Source organism: Lemur catta, chromosome 1, assembly GCF_020740605.2.
Source record: "Lemur catta isolate mLemCat1 chromosome 1, mLemCat1.pri, whole genome shotgun sequence".
Lineage (NCBI taxonomy): Eukaryota > Metazoa > Chordata > Mammalia > Primates > Lemuridae > Lemur > Lemur catta.
In genome coordinates, this window is record NC_059128.1 from 113,296,985 (window position 1) to 113,324,845 (window position 27,861).

Consider the following 27,861-nt stretch of genomic DNA (forward strand, 5'->3'; position numbering starts at 1 on the left):
GCTATTCAGTGCTCCCCATCCATTCCCTCTGTCCCTCCGTCCCTCCACTGTCCCTGCACCATGGGACCTACCTCAGGTCCCAGCCTGCTGCTGCTGCTGCTGACCTGCCTAACCCTGACCCTGGGGGATCCCATGTGAGTCATCACTACTCTCCCTCCAAACAAGGCTACTTCTGGGGTGGGAGCAGGCATTTGTGGGTACAGGTTCCTATAGGCTATAAGGTGTATTTGGGTGTTTGCAGATTCAGGGGTTAGCAGGTTGAGATGTTTATAAATTTGGGCTGCCTGTGGGTTCGGGTGTTTCTGGGTTGGGTGTCTGTGGAATCTAGGTATTGTGAGATTGGGGATTTGGAATTGAGAATTGAGGTCATCTGTCGGTTTAGGATGTGTGTGGTGTTTTGTGATTGTGTGCTTGGGTGATTTGGAGGTTTGGGAGTTTGCCCTTTACAAGATTTGGGAGTTTGCCGTTTGAGAACTTACGGATTTCACTGTAGGTTTAGAGATTGGGCACTTTGGGTTCATGTAGGGTTGGGGTGTTTGGATTCGGTTGTGTTTATTTATAGAATTGGAGTGTTAGAGGTTTAGGTTTAGGGGGCTTTAGGATTTGGGATATAGTTTGGGTGCATGTGGGTTTGGGCATGTGGAGTTTGGGGTGTCTGAGGGTTTGACTGTTTATATATTTGGGGGTGTTTAAAGGTGTAGAGGTTCAGAGGTTTGGGCGCGTGTGGGTTTAGGCGAATGTGGGTTTGGAAGTCTGAAGACTTGGAGTTGCTGATTCTGGTTTTGAGCTTCAGGGTTTGATGAGGTCCGCAGCCCCTAGTTTTCCAGGCTTTCAAAGGCCAGGCCTAGCTGGCTGAAGTTGGAAGTCATGGTGGTTGGCGTCCTGCCCATGTGGATGAGGCGGTGTCCGGCTCAGAGAGGCGCAGGTCCAGATGTTGGCATCCCGCAGGTGCCCCGGGTGGTCATTGGATCCTCTCCGGGGCCAGAGACTGGGGCACAGCGCCTGGGAACAGAGGCTCAGCCAGGCGCTGTCCCCGGTGAGGGCCGGAGTGTCGCATGCCTGTGATGACAGCTCTGCTCCGGTGCCCCCCTCCCACAGGTACTCCATAATCACCCCCAACATACTGCGGCTGGACAGCGAGGAGACCCTGGTGCTGGAGGCCCATGAAGCGCAAGGCGATGTTCCAGTCACTGTCGTTGTCCAAGACTTCACCAGGAAGCAAACCCTGGCCAACGAGAAGACCATACTGACCAGTGCCACCGGCTACCTGGGCACCGTCACCGTCAAGGTGGGCGCAGGCTAGAGCGGGGAGGGGAGGTGCTGCAGACAGGCACCCACAGCCACGCCCACCGCCCCCTGCTGAGTCTCCCCTTCTGAGTCCCTCTCCTTCTGAGTTTCGGCCCCTTCCAAGCACCACCGGTTTCTGAGTCTTCTCCCCAAGTCCCTCCCCCTGAGTCTCCGCCCCTTACAAGCCCCTCCCCTTTGGTCTCCTCCCCTTCTTAGCTCCTCCCCTTATGTCTCCGCCCCTTCTGGGTTTCCGGCCCTTCCAAGCCCCACCCCTTTCTGGGTCTCCTCCCCTTTTAAGTCCCTCCCTTCTCTGAATCTCCTCCCATTCCTGGGTTCCCTCACCTGTCAGCCTGCTCCCCATCTCAGACCCCTCCCCCTTCTGAGCCCCTCCCCCTTCCTTCCGAGCCCCGCCGCGCTCCGAGCCCTCCCTTCTCAGAGTTCCCTCTCTGCCCAGAACTGGGCAAACCCGGGGCCCGGGAATGAGGGGTGGGCTCCGTTGCCAGGAGAGCCCCAGAACCCTGACCGCGGGCGCGGGGCTCGGAGCGCACCCCTGACGATGCGCCAGCCCGGCCCTTGCCTAGATCGAGGCCACCAAGGAGTTCAAGTCAGAAAAGGGACGCAAGTTCGTGATCATCCGGGCGAGCTTCGGGCCCACCGTGGTGGAGAAGCCGGTGCTTGTCAGCCTGCAGAGCGGGTACCTGTTCATCCAGACGGACAAGACCATCTACACGCCCGGCTCCACGGGTGCGGGCCGCGGTGGCTCGGGGCAGGGGTACGGGAGGGGCGGGGCAGGTGCTGAAGTGGGGGGCTCACCAGGCCTCCCTGTCTCCCCCACCCCGTCCAGTTCTCTATCGGATCTTCACCGTGGACCACAAGCTGCTGCCCGTGGGCCGGACGGTTATGGTCAGCATTGAGGTACCAGCCAGCCGGGCCCAGCGACAGGGGCAGAGACTCAGAGAGACAAGGAGGGGACAGACAGAGAAAGAACTGGAAATGGCACAGCAGCAGAGACCTGGGGCAAGGGCTAGAGAGAGACACAAACACACAGAGGCCTGGAGGTGACGTGCAGACTCCGGGAGACCAGACGGATTCTCGTTTCAGATAAGCCCCTGGTCTTTCACCTCCCTGAGCCTCAGTTTCCTCCCCTGAACACTGGGATGATGGCAGATAATAATTCTATATAGTCTGTTCTGCCTACAGCAGCCAGAGGGCGCCTGTGAGCACCAGAGTCAGGGCCGGTCCCTCCTCTGCCCACAGCCCTCCATGGCTCCCGTCTCCCTTGGGGTAAAAGCCCAAGTCGTCTTTGACGTTCATCAGGCCCTGCACGACCTGCCCCCGTCCCCTACCCCTCTCCCCACCTCCCTCTCTCCCCATTGCGCACTCTGCTCCAGCCACACGGGCCTCCTCACTGTGCCTCCAACATGCCAGGTGCAGTCCTGCACCAGGGCCTTTGCATGGGCTGTTCCCTCTTCTTCGAAAAGCCTCTTCTTCCAAATATCCACACAGCTTGATCCCCCACCTCCTTCAAATGTCACAACGTGTCAGTTTTACAGTGAAGTCTCCCTGAGCACCCTGTAAAGTTGCAAATCCGCACCCTGTAAATTTGCAAATCCACACCCTGACCCCAGACACACACACACACACACACACCCCTCCTGTCTTCCTGCACATCCTGAAAATGGGAATTATTCATTTGGTAATTACCTCTCCCCTTGCCCTGCCCTCCAGCGAACCTAAATTCCATACAGGGAGGGATTTTTATGTTTGTTCAGGGTCTTATCTCCTGAACCCAGGGCAGTGAGTGGCATATAGTTAAGCTCAGTAACCATAGGGCCAGGTGAGGGGCTGGGGTGGGGCCATAGGACTGTCCTGAGGATTTATTGAAATCATGTAACAGGGGCCAGGCAAATGGCACATCTGGCTTCAGGGATTGATGGGGTCTCTGGAAAACTGAGACCGTACACGTCCTGTAACGGCACAGCAGCTGCTCGCCTCCAATCCAGTGTCTCCTTGGGCTGCACCAGCCACAGAATTTCCCAATTTCCAAGAGAAGCTAGAAAACCAGATGTTGCTGTGCTGTCTCCTGATGTTTAACTGTTAGCAACAAACAAAATAACCTGTGTAGTAGGTCAAATGACACGAAATGGCTCTTCTCGTAGTTGAATGTAGACAACTATGCGTGGTTTTGTCTCATGCTTAGCACAAGGTCTGGCACCAATGCAGGTGATACATACTCGTTATCACTGCTATTCAGAGAGGCTCTGAAAACAACAAACTCTCGTTTATGTGAGCTATGTCCCAAGCCAGTGAGGAAGGTGCCATTATTATCTCCTTTTTTCTAGATGAGCACAGAGAGTTTAGGTAACTTGCCTAAAGTCACACAGCTTGTAAGTGGCACAGCAGGGATTTGAACCTAGGCTAACTGTCTACTGTCCCTGTAGACATGGAGCAGAGAGAGTGGCCAGATGCAGAGAGGTTGGAGAGAGCTGAGAGGCTAAGCCTGGCCTCCAAAGGGCCACTGTATCCCATACCCCTTCCTCCTGTCTCCTCGCAGAACCCCGAAGGCATTCCTATCAAGCAGGAATCTTTCTCTTCTCATAACCAGTTTGGCATCTTGCCGTTGTCTTGGAACATCCCGGAGCTGGTTAAGTATGTCAGGCTCCTTAGAGGGGGGTTCAGGGGTCCCCTAACCCAGGAGCGGGTTTGGGGGGCTGTAAGTCCTGGCCAGGCCACTCACCCAGCCTCCCCGCAGCATGGGACAGTGGAAGATCCGAGCCTACTATGAGAATTCACCAAATCAGGTCTTCTCGGCTGAGTTTGAGGTGAAAGAATACGGTAAGAGGGGGAGGGACCACAGTGGGGGAGCCTGGACCACGGGGCCCAGAGCTGGCCCCGCCAACGCCATGTCTCACCCCAGTGCTGCCCAGTTTCGAGGTCATAGTGGAGCCTGCAGAGAAATTCTACTATATCTATGACCAGAATGGCCTGGAGGTCACCATCACAGCCAGGTAAGGACCAAAGGAGAGGCCAGATGAAGGGCTGGGGGTGGGGCCAGGGGGGGCCAGGGGAGGGGCTGGGGTGGGGTCAGGTGGGAGCCAGATGAGAGGCTGGGAGAACACTGGGGTCTTCAGCCACAGGCAGTAGAAGTTGGGAGAAAGTCGGTTTTCCAGGAGGGGAGGCTCTGAAGCCCTCCTTGCCTCGCAGGTTCTTATATGGGAAGAATGTGGATGGAGTCGCCTTTGTCATCTTCGGGGTCCAGGATGGGGACCAGAGGATTTCCCTGGCTGAGTCCCTCACTCGTGTCGAGGTACCTGAAGAGGGCCCCTCTGAACCCTCCCACCGCCTCTGAGCCCTGCCCCCAGTCCCCTGCCTCCTCTGAGCCCTCCGCCCTCCCCAGATCGAGGACGGCACCGGGGAGGCCTTGCTAAAGCGACAGGTGCTGCTGGATGGGGTGCAGCCCTCCGGAGCTGACTCCCTGGTGGGGAAGTCCCTGTACGTGTCCGTCACTGTCATCCTGCACTCAGGTGAGACCCAGGACCCTCCCTGCCGGCCGGTCTGGGAGAGGAGGCCCTGGCAGAGGAGGAAGGCAAATCTGAGGCGGAGGCCCAGAGTGAAGGTGGGGTCAGGTCCGATGGGTGAGGCAGGCCAAGTAGGAGAGCGGGGCCCAGTCTGATGGGGGAGGCCTCGTCCTGAGGGGTGGCCCAGGAGCCCACCCTCACGGTTGGTCCCCTCAGGCAGTGACATGGTGCAGACGGAACGCAGCGGGATCCCCATCGTGACTTCCCCCTACCAGATCCACTTCACCAAGACAGCCAAGTACTTCAAACCAGCCATGCCCTTTGACCTCATGGTGAGACCCAGGGCGGGGCCCCAGTCCCCTCTTCCAGAGCCCGGGCCATGCCTCTGAGTCCGCCCGAAACTCCTCCACCTGCCCCGCATGCCCACAGGTGTACGTGACGAACCCCGACGGCTCTCCTGCACGCCGCGTCCCCGTGGTGGTCCAGGGCCACGAGAACGTGGAGGCTCAGACCCAGGACGACGGCGTGGCCAAGCTGACCATCAACACGAAAGACACCCGGCAGCCCCTGAGCATCACGGTGAGCCTGGGCTCAGCCTCCGACCCCCCACTGGGAGGGAGGTGAGGAGGACGGTGAGGAGAGGGACTGCCACATGCGCAGTGGCCGTTTGCATGGAGATATTTTCATCTGCATAGAGGACTTCTCCTCTGCACAGGGGGTCCTGTTGTCTTCAGAGAGGGGTCTCCGTTGAGACAGTGGGGGTTCTTCTGCTTGCACACCTTGGTGTGGCTCCAGCCACGCACACAGTCTTCCTGCTCTCGTGGGCACGGTGGGCTCAGTTCTCCTGGCTTTTGTGGACTTCTCTGCGTTGCCCCTCTCTGGGAGGGAAGCAAGGCTCATGTGCACACTGCAGAGGTGCACAGATGTCCCCTGGGTCCCTCTCTATCACCCCCTTGCTAGAAGATCTGCCTCGCGGAGCTTAGCATGTATACGAGTCTCCTGTGGCTGCTGTGACAAATCACCATCATTTAGTGACTTAACACAAATTTATGAATGGTCCCGTCCTAAAATCCCTAACTTAATCCCATCTGTAAAATCCCTTTTTTGCCACAAAAGGCCACATATTTCCAGGTCCCAGGGATGAGGAGATGGGCATCTTTGGGAAGGGGGTGGGGGTCGAAAGCACACATTCCTCTTTCCCCACCCACCCAGGTGCGCACGAAGAAGGAGGGTATCTCGAACGCAGAGCAGGCCACCAACACCATGCAGGCTCATCCCTACAGCACCATGGGCAACTCCAACAACTACCTTCACCTCTCGGTGCCGCGTGTCGAGCTGAAGCCGGGCGAGACTCTCAACATCAACTTCCACCTGCGAGCCGACCTCAGCCTGGACGCCAAGATCCGCTACTACACGTACCTGGTCCGTGGCCTCCTGGAACCCTCAGCCGCTCCTCTTGGCTCCGCCAGCGTGCCCAGGGACCGCCCCCCGCCCCGCCCCCATTCCCAGATCCCTGCCCCCACACCCTGACTGTCCGTCACCCGAACCTGATGCCCTCTTGTCCCCCTAGATCATGAACAAAGGGAAGTTGCTGAAGGTGGGACGCCAGGTGCACGAGCCCGGCCAGGACCTCGTGGTCCTGCCTCTGACCATCACTAAGGACTTCATTCCTTCCTTCCGCCTGGTGGCTTATTACACGATGGTCGGCACAAATGGCCAGAGGGAGGTGGTGGCCGACTCCGTGTGGGTGGACGTCAAGGACTCGTGTGTGGGCACGGTAAGCATGTCCCGGTCCTCCCTCCTTCTCCCCCCCACTGTCTGTCTCTCTGTCTCTCTCTCTCTCTCCTTTCTCTCCTGGCAGCACTGACTTGTCCCTCCTGCTTCTCCACACATCCCCACAGCTGGTGGTGAAGAGTGGTGGGAAGGATGACCGGAAGCCTGCACCTGGGCAACAGATAACCCTCAAGATAGAGGGTGACCTGGGGGCCCGAGTGGGCCTGGTGGCCGTGGACAAGGGCGTGTTCGTGCTGAACAGCAAGAACAAGCTGACTCAGAGCAAGGTACGCACCTACGTCTCCGAGGCTGGGGGAGAAGATGGCAGAGGGAGAGGGATGGCGTCAGGGCGAGGAGATGGGGACGGGACCAGAGAGGGCAGCGGGGTGGGGCTGGCAGCGGGTTGGACAGGACAGTGGCTGGAGTTGAAGGCAGACGTGGGGACGGCCAGTGTCAACTCGGGCACGGCTCCGATAGAGCAGCAGCGTGTGATGACGCTGGGAAGGGACTGAGGATAGACTTGAGGATGAGGTTGCCCATGACCATGGGTTGGAGACAGGGTTGGGTGGGGAGGGGTTGAGGACGAGGATGGAGTTCCGGCGGGGATGAGGGTGGGATGGGGAAGAGCTGGGATGGAGGTGGCAGTGGGGATGAGAGAGGTGACCGTGCAGGGTGGGGACATGAGGATGGGATGGCATGGTGTGGGAAGAGCCACGCAGGTGGGTGTCTTGGGGAGCTGGAGGTGGCACTGCCGGCCTGGCCTGTCTCCTGCAGATCTGGGACGTGGTGGAGAAGGCAGACATCGGCTGCACCCCGGGCAGTGGGAAGGACTATGCTGGCGTCTTCACCGATGCAGGGCTGGCCTTCAAGACCAGCAAAGGCCAGGAGACCGCCCAGAGGGGAGGTACGGACACGGCCAGCGGCTGGTGCAGGGAGGGGCAATGCCGCCACCTCCCAGATACTAAGAGCTGGGCTCTGGGGTCAGGGGACCTGGATTCGAGTCCCCACGGCTATGGTGAGGAGCAGACCCAGGACACATAGCAAGGCCACGTCCATCTTGTTCTCGCTCTGCCTGTCCTTCAGATCCCGAGTGCCCGAAGCCAGCCGCCCGCCGGCGCCGCTCCGTGCAGCTCATGGAGAAGAGGATGGACAAAGGTGGGATCCGGGATGGGCCCAGCCTGACCTTGGAGGAGGCAGAGAGGGAGGAGGGAGCGCCTGGCTAGGGGGAGGTTCTCCCCGGGGGTCTGTCCTGAGTCCCTCCCGCTTGGAGCCACTCGGCTGAGGGTCTGTCGTGGGGGGGTGTGCTCCCACAGTGGGTCAGTACTCCAAGGAGCTGCGCAAGTGCTGTGAGGACGGCATGCGGGAGAACCCCATGCAGTTCTCGTGCCAGCGCAGGGCCAAGTTCGTCACCCTGGGTGCGTCATGCGTGAAGGCCTTCCTGGACTGCTGCAACTACATCACCGAGCTCAGGCGGCAGCACGCGAGGCTCAGGCCGCTGGGCCTGGCTAGGAGTAGGTCACACGTTGGGGGAGGGGTGGGTGGGCGACCTGTCTGAGGGGGAGGATGGAGCTGTCTGTGGGGGAGGATGGTCCTGTTTGAGGGAGAGAAGGACCTAGTCTGATGAGGGGAGGAGGTCACTGTCTGTGGGGGGAGGATGGTCATGTCTGAGGGGGGAGGTGGTCCCTGTCTGAGGGGGGAGATGGTCCCTTGCCTGAGGGCAAAGGCGTTTCCTGCCTGGGAGGATCATCCCAGCCCCGCCCCCGCCAGTCTGAAATTTGACATCGCCAGAGCTCAGGACACCCGTGGTCTGAGGTAAACTTCTAGATGATGGGGCTGGCTCGCCCTAGTTCCTAACGGGAAGGCTAATCTTCATTCTAAGCTTGTTTTCACCAAAAAAAAACCCAATTTATGTTGCCTTCCAAGGAGAGCTGCCTAACTCAATAAATTCACAAGCAACACTTGTTCATTCATTCATTCATTCATTCATTCATTCAGTTTTAAATAGGACCAAACATGTACACACTTGAAACTTTAGATCTCAGGCCAAATAAATCTTAAGCAAAGCAAAGAGAAATTTATCTTATAATAAGCAAATCCAGAATGGTCTCTTTCACAAGGAGGAGATAGTCTGAGGGCTCCTTGGGAAATAACAAAACCTCTAATCTACTGAAATATGGTTTACATCCACATGGATTTTTTTTCCCCAGCATTGTGTAATTCCTTTAGTCCATTGGAGATCAGACAAAGAATGGCTTAAATGTTAATATTGGCTGGGCAGGGTGGCTCAAGCCTGTAATGCCAGCACTTTGGGAGGCCAAGGCATGACGATCACTTGAGGCCAGAAGTTTGACACCAGCCTGGACAATATGGCAAGACCCCATCTCTACATAAACTTAAAAATGAGCCAGGCTTGGTGATGTGCACCTGTAGTCCCAGCTACTCAGGAGGCTGAGGTGAGAGGATCGCTTGAGCTCAGGAGTTCAAGGCTGCAGTGAGCTACAATCACACCATGGCACTCTAGCCTGGGTGACAGAGTGAGACCCTGTCTCAAAACAAACAAACAAACAAAAAACAAAAGTTACTACCCAAAGGCACTTTGATGGATTATTCCAGAGTATGGGTAGATTTAGGCATCTGTGGAATTCCACCTACTTTGTTGTTATAGAGAATCCAGAACCCAGTTAAAATCTGTCCATCATGTTTGAGGGAAACTCAGCCAGGGTTGAACCCTAGTCCAGTCCAACTGTCAGGTTGTTTTCTGGGGAATGTTTTGTTTTGTTTTTCAGACAGAGTCTCGCTCTGTTGCCCAGGCTGAAGGCTGGAGGGCGCAGTGTCTCAGGACCATGAACCTTTAAGAGGCACACACGAATGCTTTCATTTCTTTAAAAATCAGAGGAGGAAAAATGAATATAACCCACCCTGTGTTCTTTGTACCAGTACAGTTGTGAAATATAATTTTTAATTTTTTTTTATGGAGGAATGTGCCCCAAAGGCCAATGTGCCTGGGTGGGGCTCACAAGAAGTTCATCACACCCTCGGGAATCCCTCCAGGGCACAGATATGGTCTAAGGATGCTGCCCCAGAGGACGGGTTCCAAATGCTGATCTAAACCCCCTACAGGCGACCTCGATGAGGACATCATCCCAGAAGAACACATCATTTCCCGAAGCTATTTCCCTGAGAGCTGGCTGTGGATGATTATTGACGGGGGGCTCAAGGACCAACCGAAAGATGGGTGAGGCTGGGGTAACCCCCCACTCAACACACCCCCGTGCACCTGTAACCACCTGTCTTTTCTGGACTTGTTGTGCCCCCTCACAGCCCAATCTAGAAAAGTCAGGAATTGGGCTACCTACGTGTGCCCACCCCCCATCCCCCTTCCAACCTGTCCCTTGGGGCTTTTCCACGCCGGCTCCCCCCTCCCCCTGCTAGATGTCTTCTTCTAACGCCCGGACTTCTCCCCCACCCAGACTGGCCACGAAGCTCATGAACGTGTTTTTGAAAGACTCCATCACCACTTGGGAGATTCTGGCTGTGAGCTTGTCAGACAAGAAAGGTGAGTGAGGGCCGGCACGGTGGCTCACGCCTGTAATCCTAGCACTCTGGGAGCCCGAGGTGGGTGGATTGTTTGAGCTCAGGAGTTCGACACCAGCCTAAGCAATAGTGAGACCGCGTCTCTACTAAAAATGGAAAGAAATTAGCTGGAGAACTAAAAATATATAGAAAAAATTAGCCGGGCATAGTGGCGCATGCCTGTAGTCCCAGCTACTCGGGAGGCTGAGGCAGCTGGATTCCTTGAACCCAGGAGTTTGAGGTTGCTGTGAGCTAGGCTGACACCATAGCACTCCAGCCCAGGCAACAGAGGGAGACTCTGTCTCAAAAAAAAAGAAAAAAAAAAAAAAAAAAAGAAAGGTGAGTGAGGGTAGGGGCTTGGTTCCAGGGAAGCAGGGACCCCCTAGGACCCCTCACTGTTTCCTCGTTCCATCTCAACCCAACAGCTCACACTCTGCCCCTGGTCACAAAGCTAGACTGTGGGGATGACAGTCTCTAAAATTGGTGCTTTAAAAAAAAAATACACTTTATTTTTTAGAGTAAGTTTTAGGTTCGCAGCAAAATCGAGGAGAAACTTCATATGCCTTCCCTGTCCCCCCCCACACAGCCTCACCCCACTCTCAGCGTCCCCCACCGAGCGGCACATTGGTTATATTTGATGAACCTCCATGGCCACATCGTCCTCACTCCAAGTTCGTAGCTCACATTAGGGTTGACTCTTGGTGCTGCACATTCCATGGGCTTGGACCAGTGGCTGATGACGTGCATCCAACATCATAGTTACGACACAGAGTTAGTGACAACAGAAACTCTTCAGCAGTGATGTCCACATGAGGGTGGGCAAAGCAATGAAGAAAACATACCAGGGGAAGCAGGATGAAATGCATGATTGAAACATTGGCGGCCAGATTGTGCAACAGGACAGAAAGGGGGCAAGGGGTGGTCCCTTTCCCGTGTACCTGTCCCCGATGCCAATAACCTGATGTGAGATCCTGACTAGCCAGGGTAAAGTAGGGATAGTTGACAGCAGGGCTGGGAGTAGGGTGAAGAGAGGGAGGCTCTGTCCTTGGGCACAGACGTTAAGGGCATGCCCAGTCATCACAAAAACTAATATTCTAATGCAATATTTTTTAAAAATCAAAATGAATGCAAAAAAAGTCCATGAAGAAGAAAATATCCAAATTTTAAATAAAGACCAGTGTTGTGCCAAGTCATATTGGAGGCAGTGGCAAGAGGAAAAATTTGCACCCAAAATATGTTTTACATATATTTTAAAAGTTAATTTTTCTCAGAACGTTTAAGTAGATGAAAAAAGATTGAAACATTAAAAAGTAGGTGTATTAAAGTTCACACCATTGTTATTATACTTTTATTTTGTTATAATTTATAATAATTTATTTTAACATGTATTATATTGGTTATCATTAACATATTAACATATTATATATTTTATTAGATAATAGTATATAATATAAATTCTATATTAAAATATAGAATTAATGTTTATATTTATGTAAATATAAATATAATAAATATATATTTTGTAATACAATATAAATTATATTATAAATATATGTTATGTATATATAATATAAATATAGTATAATATAAATAGATAATATATGATAATGATACAAGATAAATATTAAAAGTTATAAAATTACATAATATTATATACCATATACTATAAACATCATTTATTATTAATTACATAGTTATAATCATAGCATAATTTATTATAACACATTTTATTTAAGCAAAATATATCCAAAGTAGTATCATTTCAAAATTTGTAAAAAGTTGCAAAGCCACTATCCCATTAATAATAATGTTGCTACAATAAATCTTTTAATATTTAATAATAATTTATTAATATACCAAAATTACTAATGATCTGTTTTACTAGGTCTTCAAAATCTAGCATATATTTTACATTCCAGGGCATCTCACTCATGATGCTAGAGTTTCGTTGGGAATACTTTGATATGTAATTTAGGTGTCATGAAATTTACAGTTGAAAAGGTAAATTCTCATACTCAAGTTGTTGCAAACACACTTAAACATTTCCCAGCCCCTGAATCAAGCGTCACCTTTTAAAAGTGGAGATTTCAGTCACACACCGTAAAAGTCACCCTTTGAGAATGTGCAGTTCAGGGGTGCTCTGTGCATTCACAATCAGCGTCCATTTTTAAGTTTTAATCTGAGTTAAATTAAACACATTTAAATAAAAGTGCACTCAGTAAAAGTAAAAACCCAGTTCTCCCTCGAACTAGCTACATTTCGAGTGCTCAGCAGTCACAAAGTGGGGGCTACCATTTTGTAGATGCGGGTGTATCTTGGAGACCCTACTTCCTCCCTACACATCTATGTCTGCAAAGAGAATCGAAATCATTAAAGAATGGTAACGCCCAGCCACCGCCACAGATGGAGGTGCATCACCATTGATAGTGTTCCGTCCATGGGCCTCTGCAGACAGGCTGAACTAGGGGCAGCTCCCAGGTTGGGGGGTAAGAGCGGAGACCCGGGAGGGGCAGGAACTTGGACCTGGAACCTGGGTCTGTCTGCTTGTCCCACTCCCCTGCCCTTGACACTGCATGTTCTGTCTCTGCCCGGGCAGGGATCTGCGTGGCAGACCCCTATGAGGTCACAGTGATGCAGGACTTCTTCATTGACCTGCGGCTGCCCTACTCTGTTGTGCGCAACGAGCAGGTGGAAATCCGAGCCGTCCTCTACAATTACCGGGAGAAGGAAGAGCTCAAGGTGGGCCCCTGGCGTGGCAGAGGCCTCATGGAGGCTGGAAGGGGGCAGCCCGTCGCACACCCTGTCACCTTCATACCGTGTCTCCCTGCCAGGTGAGGGTGGAACTGCTCTACAATCCAGCCTTCTGCAGCCTGGCCACCGCCAAGAAGCGCCACCAGCAGACTGTCACCATCCAGCCCAAGTCCTCGCTGGCTATACCTTATGTCATCGTGCCCCTGAAGGTTGGCCTTCACGAGGTAGAAGTCAAGGCTGCCGTCTACAATCGCTTCATCAGCGACGGTGTCAGGAAGACCCTGAAGGTCGTGGTGAGTCCTTGGGGCACCTGCAGCCCCTTGTCCTTCAGGGAAGGCTCCTGGTCTCTGGACTGTTGACCCATGTTGGAGACCCAGGCTCTGGGACACAAACAATCACTGTGCCCAGATTAGGAAATTTAGAAGTTCTAGAAGTTCAGGAGCACAACTAGGATTATGCTAAGGTGGGTGAGATAACAACCCAAGGCACAGAATTTTAGGGAGTGCCAAAAAGCTCAGTAAGGAAGATCAATGCTATTTTTTAATATTTTTTTAAATTTCATTTTATAATCAATACGTAATAATTATATATATTTATAAGGTACATAGTGATGCTTTAAAACATGTAATGTGAAGTGATCAGATCAGGGTAATTAGCATATCCATCATCTCAAACATTTATCATTTCTTTGTGTTGGGAACATTTAATATATTTGAAACTATATAATATATTATTGTTAACTATAGTCGTCCTACAGTGGTGTAGAACATTAGAACTTATTCCTCCCATCTAGGTGTAATTTTATATCCTTTATCAAATCTCTCTATCCTTCCCTCTCCCCTTCCCAGACTCCAGCAGTATCCTCCATTCTACTTTTTACTTCTACAAGATCAACGTTTTTTAGCTTCCACTTATGAGTGAAAACGTGCAGTGTTTAACTTAGTCAGCAGGCTTATTTCACTTAACATAATGTCCTCCAGTTCCATCCATGTTGCTGCAAATGACAGAATTTCATTCCTTTTTATGGCCGAGTAGTATTCCACTGTATATATGTACCACATTTCTTTACAAGACAAATAATATATATATGTATATATATATATATTTTTTTTTTTTTTGAGACATAGTCTCGCTCTGTTGCCCAGGCTAGAGTGCCGTGGTGTCAGCCTAGCTCACAGCAACCTCAAACTCCTGGGCTCAAACAATCCTCCTGCCACAGCCTCCCAAGTAGCTGGGACTACAAGAGCACACCACCACACCTGGCTAACTTTTTTCTATTTTTTTCAGTTGCCTAGCTCATTTTTTCCATTTTTAGTAGAGATGGGGGTCTCAATCTTGCTCAGGCTGGTCTCGAACTCCTGACCTCAAGCAACCCTCCCGCCTCAGCCTCCCAGAGTGCTAGGATTACAGGCATGAGCCACTATGCCTGGTCATGATCAATAATATTTTAATGCAATTTAAAAACTATTATCACTGCTGTGATTATGACGTTAAATGGTATTTCCTCTTATTCCTTTTTATTTCAATTTTTATTGTGGCAAAATACACATGACATAAAAATTAGCATCTTAACCATTTTTGATTGCACGGTTCAGTGGTATTAAGGACATTTGCATTGCTGTACAACCATTACCACCCTCTGTCTCCAGAATTCTTTTCATCTTGCAAAACCTATACTCTACACCCTTTAATGGAATATTTTAAGAAATCAAGAGATTAATAACAAAAAATATCAACCGTGAACAATTATCAATATTTTAAACAGAGACAGGCTTCTATAGTGTCAAGCCAAGCCATATAAGAGCCTAAGGCAAAAGGAAAAACAAGTGCCCTTGTGTACTTGTTTGTATGTTAATTGCATGTTAATGTTAATGGTTAATTCTTCCAAAATGTTAACATGCTTGAAAAAATATTGAAACACTGAAAACAGGTGTATGAAAACTGACAATGTCGTTTTGCCTTTAGATGTGTTTCTACTCAAAGCAGAATTTATTATAATTTCTATTTTCGAGCTTTAATGGAAACATATTCATATTTTTTTCAATGAATGCTGTGAGATAAAATGAACCATTAAAAAAGTACATGAAAACATATACTTAGGGACACAGGTGTGTTTGCTTTTGCCTCTGGCACAGAAATGTCTCAGTACAGAGCTTGTGGGAGTAAAACCCAAGAGTGTGTTGGCGCCAATTGTGCCCAAGTCTTCCCAACCCTGGATTCATTGCTGTTGGTAGCTTGAAATCAATTGTGCTGGGGGTGTTTACACCACAGAAATTGGCAGTGCTACCAATCAGAGCTTTGTCTTCCTGGAGAGCTGGCTATTACTCTTTTGTCAGCATACTGTTGGAGGAAATTTACTCTCCAAAGGAAAATCTGGGCATTATTACCAGGTGAAAGGAGAATTCAGTTCTGGGAAGGCAAAAACAGCAGCTGTCCACCATGGGAGGTTTTTTTTTTTTTTTTTTTTTTGTAGACACACATGAGAGCTTGACTTGCACTTTTAATAATACTAACATAGCTTCCAATTATTGAGCACTTACTATGTGCCTGGCACTGTGCTGAATCCTTTATGGACATTCTTTTATTTAAGAGACATCTGAGAGAAACTACATTAAAAACACAGGCTCTGGAGCTAAACTACCAGGTTCAAACTCAAACCCCAGTTCTGTTCTGCTAGCTGTGTGACCTTGGGCAAGTTACTTCACCTCTCTGGTCTCCTCATCTTTAAAAATGGGATCGGTAATAGTAGTACCCACCCCATTGGGTTGTTGTGAGGATTAAATGAGTTAACCCGAGTAAAGCTTCTAGGCACATGTGAAGATTTCTAAAGGTTTCATGATTTCGTTATTAATTTATATTCTGTGATGAATTGGCACAACACATCACATATGTGGTGTAGGGTAGGTGTGTTTGTATTGCCTCCTTGTAAGGGAGGAAGATAAAGCACAGAGAGGTTAAGTAACTGATCCGTAGTCACACAGCTAGAAGGGGGCAAAGCCGAGTTCAGAGGCGTTGACACCTGTGCTAGGGTAATCCTCAGAGCAGTGCCCTCCTGACCCTCTGTGTGTCTGTCTGTCCTTTTATTCACCCGACCCCTCCTGCCACCGCCACTACCACCACTGCATAGCCGGAAGGAATCAGAGTCAACAAAACTGTGGCAGTGCGCACACTGGATCCAGAACACCTGGGCCAAGGTGAGTGAGTTGCAGGAGTTGGCACCACGCCCTGGGCATGGTGGTAGAGGGCAAGGTGGGAGGAGGAGGGGGCTGGTGCCATTGGTGTCTCTCATTCACCCTGCAGGGGGCGTGCAAAGAGAGGACATCCCTCCTGCAGACCTCAGTGACCAAGTCCCAGACACAGAGATTGAGACCAGTATTCTCCTGCAAGGTGAGACGCCCTTGGCCCTGACCCCATGGGATCCAGAAAGGCCCAGGATGGGTGGGGGACATGAGCCCTGTGAAGCGGAGAAGGGAGCCGAGTTCCATCTAATCCTGGAGGTGTTTAACCACTGCACCTCCCTCCCCACCTTCCACTAGAGCAGCCCTTCTGTGATCTGTTTTATAGCCGCCTCCAGGCACTTTCACTGGTAAATAGGTTTCAGGAAGAAGCAATATCGTTCAAGAGCAGAAAGTCTGGAGCTCATTGCTTGGGATGGAAGAAGGGGCCTTGCAACCTGCGAGCTCTAAGGCAGCTTTGGGGCAAGATCCTTGGTTTCCTCCTCTGTGATCAGGGGCCTAATAGTATCTACCTCCAAGGGTTGGTGTGAGGATTAAATGAGATACTAGGTGGTGTTCTTAGTTCAGAGCCTGGCAAGTGACATTAAGCATAAGTATTCATGGATCTTGTTACCAGAATTATTTCACTACTGGTGAAACAAAAGAAGCCCCCTGTGAAGCACAAGTCCTCCCTCCCCCCAAATGCAGACCCCCACCCCACTCACGTTCTCCCAGCCCTCACCTGCCCCTGACCACTTTGGCCCTGGGCAGCCGGGACCCTCCTCACTTCACAATGGGTCACTTGGCTTGAGCAATGTTCTGCTGTCTGGCTGCAGGGACCCCGGTGGCCCAGTTGGCAGAGGATGCCATCGATGCTGAGCGGCTGAAGCATCTCATCGTGACTCCCTCCGGCTGCGGGGAGCAGAACATGATTGGCATGACACCCACGGTCATCGCCGTGCACTACCTGGACCACACAGAGCAGTGGGATAAATTCGGCTTGGAGAAGCGGCAGGAGGCCTTGGAGCTCATCAAAAAGGGTGGGTGGCCCTGCCTCTCTCGGGAACCCCAGGACCCCTTCTCAGAGAGCCCCTCATTGTCTCCGTGTCCCCTCTTCTGTGCCCCCCACCTCCTCTCCCTGGGGTAACCCCTCTGCTCAGCCCCGGCTCCTTTGGGGACACTGTCTGTTCCCTGCAGGGTACACCCAGCAGCTGGCCTTTAAACAACCCAGCTCAGCCTACGCGGCCTTCCAGGCCCGGGCCCCCAGCACCTGGTGAGTCTCCACCGTCAGGCCGGCCAGCCTCGGCCTTGCACCCCACTGAACAAGGCCTGAACCCCGGCCAGGGGTCGGGTCCCCTAGGCCAGCCTCGCCCAAACAGCCCTGTGCGTGACACCACCCTGGACCCCTCTGATTGCAGAATCCACTGGCTGAGTGTCCAGTGGTCACGGAGCATCATTTAGGTACCCACTGCAGGCAGCAGCTGGGTTCCCGGGCCTGGGGCAGAGAAACGGGGCAAACCCATCAGGCCAGGCCCTGTTTCTCCCTGCTCATTGGCTGGCTGGGGTGGCAGTCTCTGGATCTTAGAGCCGATTGGCTCACGCTCTGTGCCCACCCCCTCCTCCACCAGGCTGACCGCCTACGTGGTCAAAGTCTTCTCCCTGGCTGCCAACCTCATTGCCATCGACTCCCAGGTCCTCTGTGGGGCCGTGAAGTGGCTGATCTTGGAGAAACAGAAGCCCGATGGCATCTTCCAGGAGGACGGGCCCGTGATACACCAAGAAATGATCGTAAGAGACTGGGGTTCAGGACACAGTGCGGGTACCTGAGCCTCACAGCGTGGTCAGGAGAAAGACTCCCCCGTGTGCCCACTGCCCGGTTCGCTCTGTGGGGTTGGGGATGATTGGGGGACAGGGAGAGAAATAAGCCGTGAGTGTCCCTCCAACATTGCAAAACAGAGACCTGTGAAGCCCAGTGCGAGGTGAAAATGCATGGCTCCTTGTTCAGAAATTGTTAGGAATTTTTAACACAAATGCAGAGGCTCTGGAATCCCCCGGTCACATCCAGCCTGTCCCCAGCTCCTGACCTCTTCTGCCGCGTGGATGTTGCAGGGGTCGTCCCTTCTCCCCATCGTCACTGCTAGCCCCTGGCCCGATCACTCCTCCCCTTCCATTTAGACCTTGCAGAAGCCACTACGTGGTCATTCTCCCACTTTCATTGACACTTGGCACCATAGCAGCTGCGGTGATGTTTTTTCAAATCCAATTGGATAAGTCCTTAGAAAGCCTGGTGGCTCTTAAAATAAAAACAGAACTCCTTAGAGTAGCGATTCTCAAAGCGGGTGGTCTGCAATCCAACAGCAGCAGCGGCGGCCATGAACTTGTTAACAGGACCCCAGACCCACTGAATCTGAAATTCTAGGTCCAAGAATCTGAGTTTTAACAAGCCCTCCCCAACCCCCCTCTCCCAGGAGATGCTGATGTGTGCTCAAAACGCTGCATCAATCTGACCTTTCGGGCTTCCGGTCTTGCCAACATCCCCCTCTTCCCACATTCCATCCATATTGATAGGAGTCGTGCTCTATCCTGTCACAGGGCCTTTGCACATGCTATTTCTGCTGCCTACCATGCTAGCCCTTGCCCTCCTTGAGAGGTGACTTCCTCAGGGACACCTTTCCTGACCTCCTTGACCAGGTCACACTCCCACAACTCATATTCACTGCTGTGTCCCCTCTTCTGCACAGCAGTCATCAGTTTGTAATTATATATCTCTCGAGGAGTTGGTGGGTTCATGTTCATCTTCCCTACTAGACGAGGAGCTCCGTGAAGGCTAGGGCTGGTGTCTGGCTGTTGTCCATCATTGTACTCCCAGTGCCAGCACAGTGGCCTTCCATGAACGTTTGCAGGATGAACAAATAATTGAATGAATACTAAAGAGTTTGACTTTCCTGGGTCAGTGGAGTGGGGGCACCAGGAAGAGATCCAGTTCTGACCACACCCCCTGAGATTCTGCAGGGGGTGTTGACTGGCATGTGTGGGCACACTGGTGACCCCATCCTTTCTTCCTGCTCCCCATCCCAGGGTGGTTTCCGGGAGAACACGGAGAAAGACATGGCCCTCACCGCCTTTGTCCTCATCGCGCTGCAGGAGGCTAAAGAGATCTGCGAGGGGCAAGTCAATGTAAGTGTCCCTTCCCACCCCCCCAACCTGCCCTCCACATCCCCCCTGGGGGTGAGATCTTGCACTCTGGACATTTCCAGCCCTCCCCAGGGCAACAGCTGCCACAGTGGCCATAATACACCTAATGCGGACTGAGCACTTAAGAAACCCACCCCCGTCTAGGAGTTCCACACGATTAAGTCCCATAATCCTTGTCACAGCCCGAGAGAGACTAGTCTGCAGATGAGAAAACTGAAGCACAAACAGATCAAAGCTAAGGTTGTTTCTGTCTACTTTACCATTTTCAAAGAGTTTTTAGCCCATTTCCAAAAGCTCCTTTAGTGTAAGTGCTTTCTGTGTCACTCCTGCATGGTCACAACCTTTGCATCCTTGCTGCTCCCTTAGAGAAAACTCAGGATTCAGAGAAAGATGATTTCCTTAGTCCAGAGGATCTTGCAGGAGATGTTCAAAGGGGTCCCCGACCCACGTGGGAAACAGTGAAAACCATTGGTTCATCACTGTCCATTTTTCCTCTGGGTTTGATTCTGTGGTGGAGAAGTTTAGAGAGATGGTCCCCTGAGAGTCTGTCATGGCTCCTTCTGCTTTAAACTGGGGTATTGAGAGAGCGTTGTTTACTAACTTCAAATCCTCACTCTCAGGCACTTCCCCCTTGGGCCTCAGTGTGTGCATCTGTAAAACAGGGGTGATAATTTTTGTATTTATAGGATTCTCTGTAGGTTTGGATCCTGACTCGGCTGCTGACTACCTAGGTGGTCTTGGCAAAACTACTGCATCTCTCGAGACATCAGTATTTCCATCTCCTAGGGTTTTATGAGGTTCAATGAGTGGATAGTGAGTGAGCTATGGTGAGGAAGATGATGGTTGGATGAGACGTGTTCACAGTGGTGTGCTCAATCTGATACATGTGACAGCATATGAGTGGCTGTTTGGAGCAACTCTTCCCAATACTTTGTCCAATGATGCCACACTGATGGCTTGAAATTGGCCCTGGTGAAAGTATTTACATCACAGACACTGGCAATCATTCTACACCAGTGCCCCTCTCTGACCCTCCCACTGGAGAGCCCATTGTTAAACACGTAGCAGCACACCACTAGAGGTATGGACTTCTCCAGGTACATACTAGGTATTCACCAATGAGGCAGCTCATGGTGGCTAAAATATCTGGGAAACCCTCAAAAATAGGCAGATCCAAGACATATATGTCACAAGGACAGAAACCCCTGGTAACCAGGAAATGGTGCTTGTATGAAACCAAGGTGGCAGCAATGACCAGGGTAACTGATCTTTCTCATAGAGCCTGCCAGGTAGCATCAACAAAGCAGGAGAATTCCTCGCAGCCAATTACCTGAACGTAAAGAGACCATACACTGTGGCCATTGCTGCCTATGCCCTGGCCCAGATGGACAAGTTGGACGGCGCCATCCTCGACAAATTTCTGAACACAGCTACAGGTGAGGGGCTGCCTGGCGGGGTGAGGGGAGATGCACGGCTGGGTTTTGGGGTGGGCGATCCTGAGCTGGGATGCTCATTTTTTAGCTGAGCTGGAATGGATGACTCTAAGCCAGTCTGGGACAGATGGTCCTAAACTGAGCTGGGATGCATGGCTCTAAGGTGTACCAAGTCCTCATTGTAAACCACGCAAGAAGCTTTGATGCATTGCTCATTCAACAAGTGTGTATGGCGCATTCAGTTCAAACGGAGGCATGAGGGTTGGCGGGAGAAGAGAGCATTGAATGTCAGTGGGGACACCTGAACGCTGAGGAGTCTAGCATGAGTCTTTCTCGGAGCTTTTCCTGAGCCATCCTGAGTCTGGACAGAGCAGTGAGCGTTGGGGTTGGGTGGGGTGTCCTCTCTGCAGAAAAGAACCGCTGGGAAGAGCCTGGGAAGCAACTCTACAATGTGGAGGCAACATCCTACGCCCTCTTGGCCCTGCTGCTGCTGAGAGACTTTGACACGGTGCCACCTGTCGTGCGCTGGCTCAACGAGCAGAGATACTATGGCGGTGGCTATGGCTCCACCCAGGCGAGTGGGCCCCCGTCCTCCGGGCACACCCATCCTGTCCCCTGTAGCCCCCCACTGGCCTCCTGGAGGAGACACTGAGACCCAGAGGGGCAGTTCTGTGTTTTGAGTCTCCTCCTCCCTCCTGGCGTCTAGACTGGGTTCTCAGCGCCGAGGTTCAGGTATAAGCCTCTCTCTCCACCTTGTTCTGGGTTCTGGGCCATGTTCTCAGTTCCACCGGGCTCTCAATCTTATCTTCTCTTATTGTTGGGTTCTAGACCATATTCCAAGTTCCACCAGACTTGGAATCTTACCCTGTCTCACCGGTGGGTTCCAGATTATGTTCCCAGCACCACCAGGACTCCTGATGTCACCTGATGTCACCCTCTGTCACCAGTGGGTTCTAGATCATGTTCCCAGTTCCATCAGGCTTGGAATCTTACCCTGTCTCACCAGTGGGTTCTAGACTATGTTCCCAGTACCACCAGGACTCCCGATGTCACCCTCTGTCACTGGTGGGTTCTACCTCATGTTCTCATTTCCATCAGGCTCCCGATGCCACCCTCTGTCACCAGTGGGTTCTAGGCCATGTTCCCAGTCCCACCAGGACTCCCAATGTCACCCTCTCTCACCAGTCGGTTCTAAAGTAGGTTCTCAGTGACTCTAGGGCAAAATCCAGCCCCTCTCTCTCCCCAGTGGCTACTGGACCACAGTTTCAGTAATTCTAGGCTCTGGTTTGACCTCCTTTCTTTATGGGGGGCTCTCAGTCACATTCTCAGTGTTATATTCTCAGTGTCACTTTTGGGTTCCAGAGCATATGCTCAGCGTTTCCAGGCTCCAATTGTGTTCCTTCTTTCATGAGTGGATTCTAGATACATTCTCAATGTCCCCAAGCCCTGGTCTAAGACTCTGTCCTCTGGACGGGACAAAATCACATCCTCAGGGTTGCTAGACCTTCAATCTTATGTCCAGATTTCTGATGGATTCTAGACATGTTCTCAGCATCTCCAAGCCCTGGTCTAAGCTTCTGTCCCTTGGAGAGTTCTGGAAAATATTCTCAGTGTCTGATGACCTCCAATCTTACTCCTGTGCTCTCTGGTTGGTTCTAGGCCACCTTCATGGTGTTCCAAGCCTTGGCCCAATACCAAAAGGACGTCCCTGACCACAAGGATTTGAACCTGGATGTGTCCATCCACCTGCCCAGCCGTAGCTCTGAAATCAGGCACCGCATCCTCTGGGAATCTTCTAGCCTCCTGCGGTCAGCAGAGGTACAGTCACCTGGCCAAGCTCTCCTCATGGTCACCTTCCACGCCAGTCAGGGTTTGCTGGGAGGCAAGAGGGAGGTCAGATGACCAGGCTTGGTTGCCAACACCATCTCTTCTCTCTCCTCACTCTCCGCAGACCAAGGAAAATGAGGGTTTCACATGTAAAGCTCAAGGAAAAGGCCAAGGCACTTTGTCGGTAAGGAAGAGGAACCCACACCCACCTGGCCCACTACCTTCTTCCAGCCCCTCTGCCCTGGAGAGACCCTCTCCTTCCTGTACCCAGCAGTCCCTAGTCCCACGGGCTGACATTTTTCTTCCCTCCCATCTTGCAGGTGGTGACAGTGTACCATGCCAAGATCAAAGGCCAAATCACCTGTAAGAAGTTCAACCTCAGGGTCACCATAAGGCCAGCCCCAGAAACAGGTAAAATAAATAAAGACTCTATCTGTCACCTTCCTTCCACCCCTATTATAATGACTGCCCCACTCTTGAGTTAGAACCTCGGTATAACCCTCCCATCTTTCTGTCTTCTCTGTTTCTAGAAAAGAAACCTCAGGATGCCAAGAGCTCTATGATCCTCGACATCTGCACCAGGTAAGAAGCTAGGTCTTCTTGGCCTTCAAGCTGGCTTCATCTTGGCCATCCCTCTGTCTCTAGCAAGACTTCTTACAAGTAATATCCATGGTGTCCAATATTTTCCAAGTGTACTGTGAATCTAGTACTGTTCTAAGTATCCGCCACGAGGCAGAGAGCACAGACGGTTCTTGCTTTGCATGGCAGTGTGCATGACGTAGCAATGACCATGGAAGTTGAGACCATCAAAGTGATCTTCATAGTCAGCGGGGAAAGTGACACTATCATTCCATGACCTTTAAACGTTTCCATCACAACATAAGGATATAGGGAAAATGAAAAACATAGTAAGATGAGTTTTTGAGTATGCTGTAATTTAAAACACTAGAACATTGAGATAAAGGTGGGGTTTTTTTTCCTTTGTAAAACACTTGTGGGGAGGACTGTAGTTTGGACAACGCTTGACTTCTCTTTGTATCACTTATGATATAGAGTAAGCATATTTACTATGTCATAGTAAATGGTTATGCCCCTTTCTAAGTTGGGATCAGCTTCCAACATTTTATCCTTTGTGCTTTCAATGTTATGAACTTTCTTCAAGACTTCCTTTAAGGTGAAGTCCTCTCCACCAACCCCCCGCATCCCTTCCTCTGGGATATCTTCATCCTTTTTGTGTCTAGCACCTTCCTCATTTATGCTAAATTTCCCTTCACTAAGCTCCTCTGAACGCCTATCTCTTCTTTTGCATGGCAGCAGAGTCCACATTCCCATGGTCTGCTATTCTACAATTCCACTGATGTTCTATTTGAAGTTCATTTCTGCCATCATCACTTTTCATTTCTTTGGTGCGTTTTCATTTTGGTTGGCCAATTCCCTCTTTTGACGATCCACTGCTATAACACATCATGTGGATTTATCACCAGGAGACAAGGAGGCAACACAACTACGTGCTTTGCCATCTGTGCATGACCTGAATGACGGGTGCTTGGTGACCAATCACCAACGACCTCGAAAGCAGGGACAATGACTGGTCATTGATCATGAGGCTCATCTGTTATTTACGTAGCGATCTGTGGACTGAAGAGTGAGCCACTAAATTTATGCTTTATGCAATTACTCATAACTAATATACTGAGGTACTGAAATTTGAACCATGCCGTTGGTGGACTAGTGTTATTTAACTGGATCATGGTAACTGAATCATGCAAAGTGAGGGCTGCCTGTATTCTTGTCTTCATTTTCTAGAAGAACTCAGGCATGGAGGTGTCAAATAACTCATCAAACGTTCTACAGAGCTGGGGTTTGAACCCATGCAGTTGGGTCCAGAGTGGGAACTCTTTAATTACCTAGACTGTCACACTACCTTTCCTTTTTCCCCCCTTGGGGAAGTGTTTTCTAAACTTTAACATCCCTGTATGCTGATATGTGGACACTAGAAGCCTCAGCCCCTGACTAGACTCCCTTGTCCAGGCACGACCCCCTGGGGCTGACCCCACTCTGGGACCCTATGCCTTTCTTCCTGCTCTGTCCAGGTACCTGGGAGACAATGACGCCACCATGTCTATCCTGGACATATCCATGATGACTGGCTACGTTCCTGACATGGATGACCTCAAGCTGGTATGAAGGGTTCAGCGGATGGGTTCAGTGGGGAGGAGCCTCTGGGGTCTGGAAGAGGCTGTAGGGAGAGAAGGAGCCCAGGAGGAATTTTTCACAAGCTCCACCCTTCCCCAGCTGAGCACTGGTGTGGACAGATACATCGCTAAGTATGAGCTGAACAGAGCCTACTCGGAAAAGAACACCCTCATCATCTACCTGGACAAGGTAAGGCTGCACCGTGCCCTAGAGCTTTAACCTGTATCTGGCTGGCCTTTTCTTTTCCACTCAGCCTTTGTCTCCAAGTCACGCAGGCCCCAGGCTAGGGGAGACAGAGTCTGTGCTGTTGGGTGGTAAGGGAAGAAGCTTGGAAAATAAGGTAGTCAACCCAGGACCTTCTATAAACAGGTCACCTTCTGGCCACTGATGTTCCAAGTTTATTTTGCACTTCCTTCCTCCAACTGTTCATCAGAGTCTTAAACAACCATTGAAGAAGAGCCACCTTGGTCATTTAAAAAAGTGCTTCATAGAAGAGACTTGCCTTGCCCCCTGCCTCTGTCCCCACCTTTGTTCCTTTCTCTGCATGTTTCTCTCTTCCGTTACTTTCTCTCCATCAGGAATTCTCCTGCTCTCTCCATCTCTACCATGATTTGGGCCTTCTCCTCTCCCCTCCCTATTTCTTTCCATTCTCCCATCCCCATATCTTCCCTGATAATTCTCAATGCCCTCAAGTCCCCGCCTCAATGCCACCTCAGCATAAGTAATACCAGATACTAGAACAGAACCCCTGAGAATATGGGGTCTCAACACAGCAGACTTGTATTTCTCACTCACGTAAAGTCCAGTTCATACCTCTGCTCCACGCAGTCACTCAGGGATCCAAGCACCTTCCATCTGGGAGTTCAACCATCCCTTGGATCTTGGGAGTCCTCTGCAGGATCCATTCTTTCTAGAAGAAAAGGAGATCATCATGCATGGGATGTTTTTACGGACATCAGTAGCAATCTGTGGGTCAGAGCTCAGTCACCTGGCCACACCTCATGGAAAGGAGGGGGCGTCTGGGAACTGTAGTGTAGCTGTGAGTGTAGGAGAACAAGAAAATGGATTTGCTGAACTGCTCATCCATCTTCTCCACTTCCTCTTCCCCAACCACCCGTACCCTTCCTGGATCCTTTAGTTTCTCCACCACTGCTCCAACTGCCAGGACGCTATGCTGGACCCCCCCCACACCCCACTGACCAAGCGCCTCCTTCCCACTTAGGTCTCACACTCTGAGGATGAATGTCTGTCCTTCAAAGTTCACCAGTACTTTAATGTAGAACTTATCCAGCCTGGGGCAGTCAAGGTCTACTCCTATTACAACCTGGGTGAGCCGCCAAACCAGGGCCTGGGATCTGAGGGTCCCAGGGATCTGAGAGTTGGGGGTCTGATGGTTCCAGGGGTCTGGGAGTCCCTGGTGTATGTGAGTTACGGGGATCCAAGACTGAGGGTCTAAGGATTCTAGGGACCTGAGGGTTGGGGGTCTGAGGGTCACAAAGATTTGCAAGTTGGAGATCTGAGGGTCCCAGAGATCTGAGAGTTGGGGGGTGGTCTGAGGGTCCCAAAGATGAGAAACTTGGAGGTCTGAGTGCCCAACGAATCTGAGGGTTGGAGACCAGCATCTCCAGCTCCAAGGGACTGAGAACTGGGGACCTGAGCCTCCCAGGCATGGTCTCTGGGATGGAGACCCTAGCCCTCTGACCCCCTCACTGTCCCCTCTGCCCACAGAGGAAAGTTGTACCCAGTTCTACCACCCGGAGAAGGAGGATGGAAAGCTGAGCAAACTCTGCCACAACGAATTGTGCCGCTGTGCTGAGGGTGGGTGCCCCCAGGGGGTGAGAAGGGGTGGGCCTGAGTGAGCCACAGCCACCCCGATCCCCCACTCCCATGGGCTAGGGGGCACCCAGGAGACCCCAAAGGCCACACCCAGCGGACATCAAGAAGGGTAGGCTCCTAGGGCTGGCCACACCCTTGGGACAAGATGAGGGGCTAACACCCTGTCCTCATCACCACCCTGCAGAGAACTGCTTCATGCAAAAGTCGGAGGACAAGGTCACCCTGGAGGAGCGTCTGGAGAAGGCCTGCGAGCCAGGAGTGGACTATGGTGAATGGGGGATGGGCCAGGGGATCGTGCACGGGGACAGCGTGCATGGCCGTGGCTACGTGTGTCAGATGGTGTGGTGGCAGGTGTGGGTGTGGGTGACTATTGGGTGTGAGTGAGAACGTGAGAAAAGGTGGCGTGCGTGCAGCTGTGAGGTTGTAGTTTTCCATAGCCATGGTTGTGGGAGGCTGTGATTGTGAATGGCTGTACATGAGCAGCTGTCCTTGTGTATGTGACTGTATTTGTGGGTGGCTGTAATTGTGTGCGAGATGGTGACTGTGACTGGCTGTGACCCTGCATGTCCCTGCTGGGCTGGGAGCCACATGCCCAGTGCCCTTGCAGGCCAGGGTACCTCCCCTGCACGAGTGGTCAGCCCTGCCCATGACCCACGCTGTCCCCCGCAGTGTACAAGACCAGGCTGATCAAGTCGGCACTGTCGGAGGACTTTGACGAGTACATCATGGCCATCGAGCAAGTCATCAAGTCAGGTCAGCCCCTGCCGCTGCTGTCTCCCCACAGTCGCCGCCACTGCCACCACCCACATCCCCCCACCCTGCAAGGCTCAGCTTCCCTGTCCTTCCCCTCCAGGCTCTGACGAGGTGCAGGTGGGGAAGGAATGCAAGTTCATCAGCCACATCAAGTGCAGAGATGCCCTAAACCTGCAGGATGGGAAACACTACCTGGTGTGGGGCCTGTCCTCCGACCTATGGGGGGAGAAACCCAAGTGAGTGCCCGCCCTGCGCCCCTCCCCCGGGCCCGCCCCTCCCCCGCCCCTTCTGACCTGCCTCCCCTCCCCCACCCAGCACCAGCTACATCATCGGGAAGGACACGTGGGTGGAGCTGTGGCCCGAGGCAGAGGAATGCCAAGACGAGGAGTACCAGAAGCAGTGCCAGGACCTCGGCTCCTTCACCGAGAGCATGGTTGTCTTCGGCTGCCCCAACTGACCGAACTGCCACGCCCCGACCCCCAATAAAGCTTCCTTTCTATTTCA

The 27,861-nt window shown here is 51.7% G+C and overlaps 1 protein-coding gene across 1 annotated transcript; it reads left to right on the top strand.

The window, feature by feature from the left end:
- Positions 1-27,861, top strand: C3 (complement C3). Its single transcript, XM_045548605.1, has 41 exons — positions 1-134; positions 1,099-1,288; positions 1,869-2,031; positions 2,132-2,202; positions 3,842-3,936; positions 4,040-4,122; positions 4,205-4,295; positions 4,492-4,594; positions 4,685-4,811; positions 5,022-5,137; positions 5,235-5,384; positions 6,018-6,227; positions 6,376-6,582; positions 6,707-6,865; positions 7,353-7,482; positions 7,662-7,733; positions 7,892-8,089; positions 9,699-9,813; positions 10,049-10,134; positions 12,748-12,890; positions 12,983-13,195; positions 16,030-16,096; positions 16,203-16,289; positions 16,954-17,157; positions 17,315-17,390; positions 17,746-17,905; positions 19,196-19,294; positions 20,592-20,748; positions 21,156-21,319; positions 22,405-22,563; positions 22,697-22,756; positions 22,893-22,983; positions 23,103-23,154; positions 24,666-24,753; positions 24,868-24,957; positions 25,991-26,096; positions 26,497-26,586; positions 26,789-26,872; positions 27,274-27,357; positions 27,458-27,593; positions 27,673-27,861. The coding sequence occupies exons 1-41, from the start codon at positions 61-63 to the stop codon at positions 27,812-27,814; spliced, it is 4,992 nt and encodes a 1,663-aa protein (XP_045404561.1). The 5' UTR covers positions 1-60; the 3' UTR covers positions 27,815-27,861.

What these genes read in the sequence shown, in the direction of transcription:
- C3 (XM_045548605.1), top strand. Translation starts at nt 61, where the DNA reads ATGGGACCTACCTCAGGTCCCAGCCTGCTGCTGCTGCTGCTGACCTGC. An exon ending in TGGGCACCGTCACCGTCAAG is followed by an intron (nt 1,289 to 1,868) that starts GTGGGCGCAGGC and finishes GCCCTTGCCTAG; the next exon opens with ATCGAGGCCACCAAGGAGTT. An exon ending in GTTTGAGGTGAAAGAATACG is followed by an intron (nt 4,123 to 4,204) that starts GTAAGAGGGGGA and finishes GTCTCACCCCAG; the next exon opens with TGCTGCCCAGTTTCGAGGTC.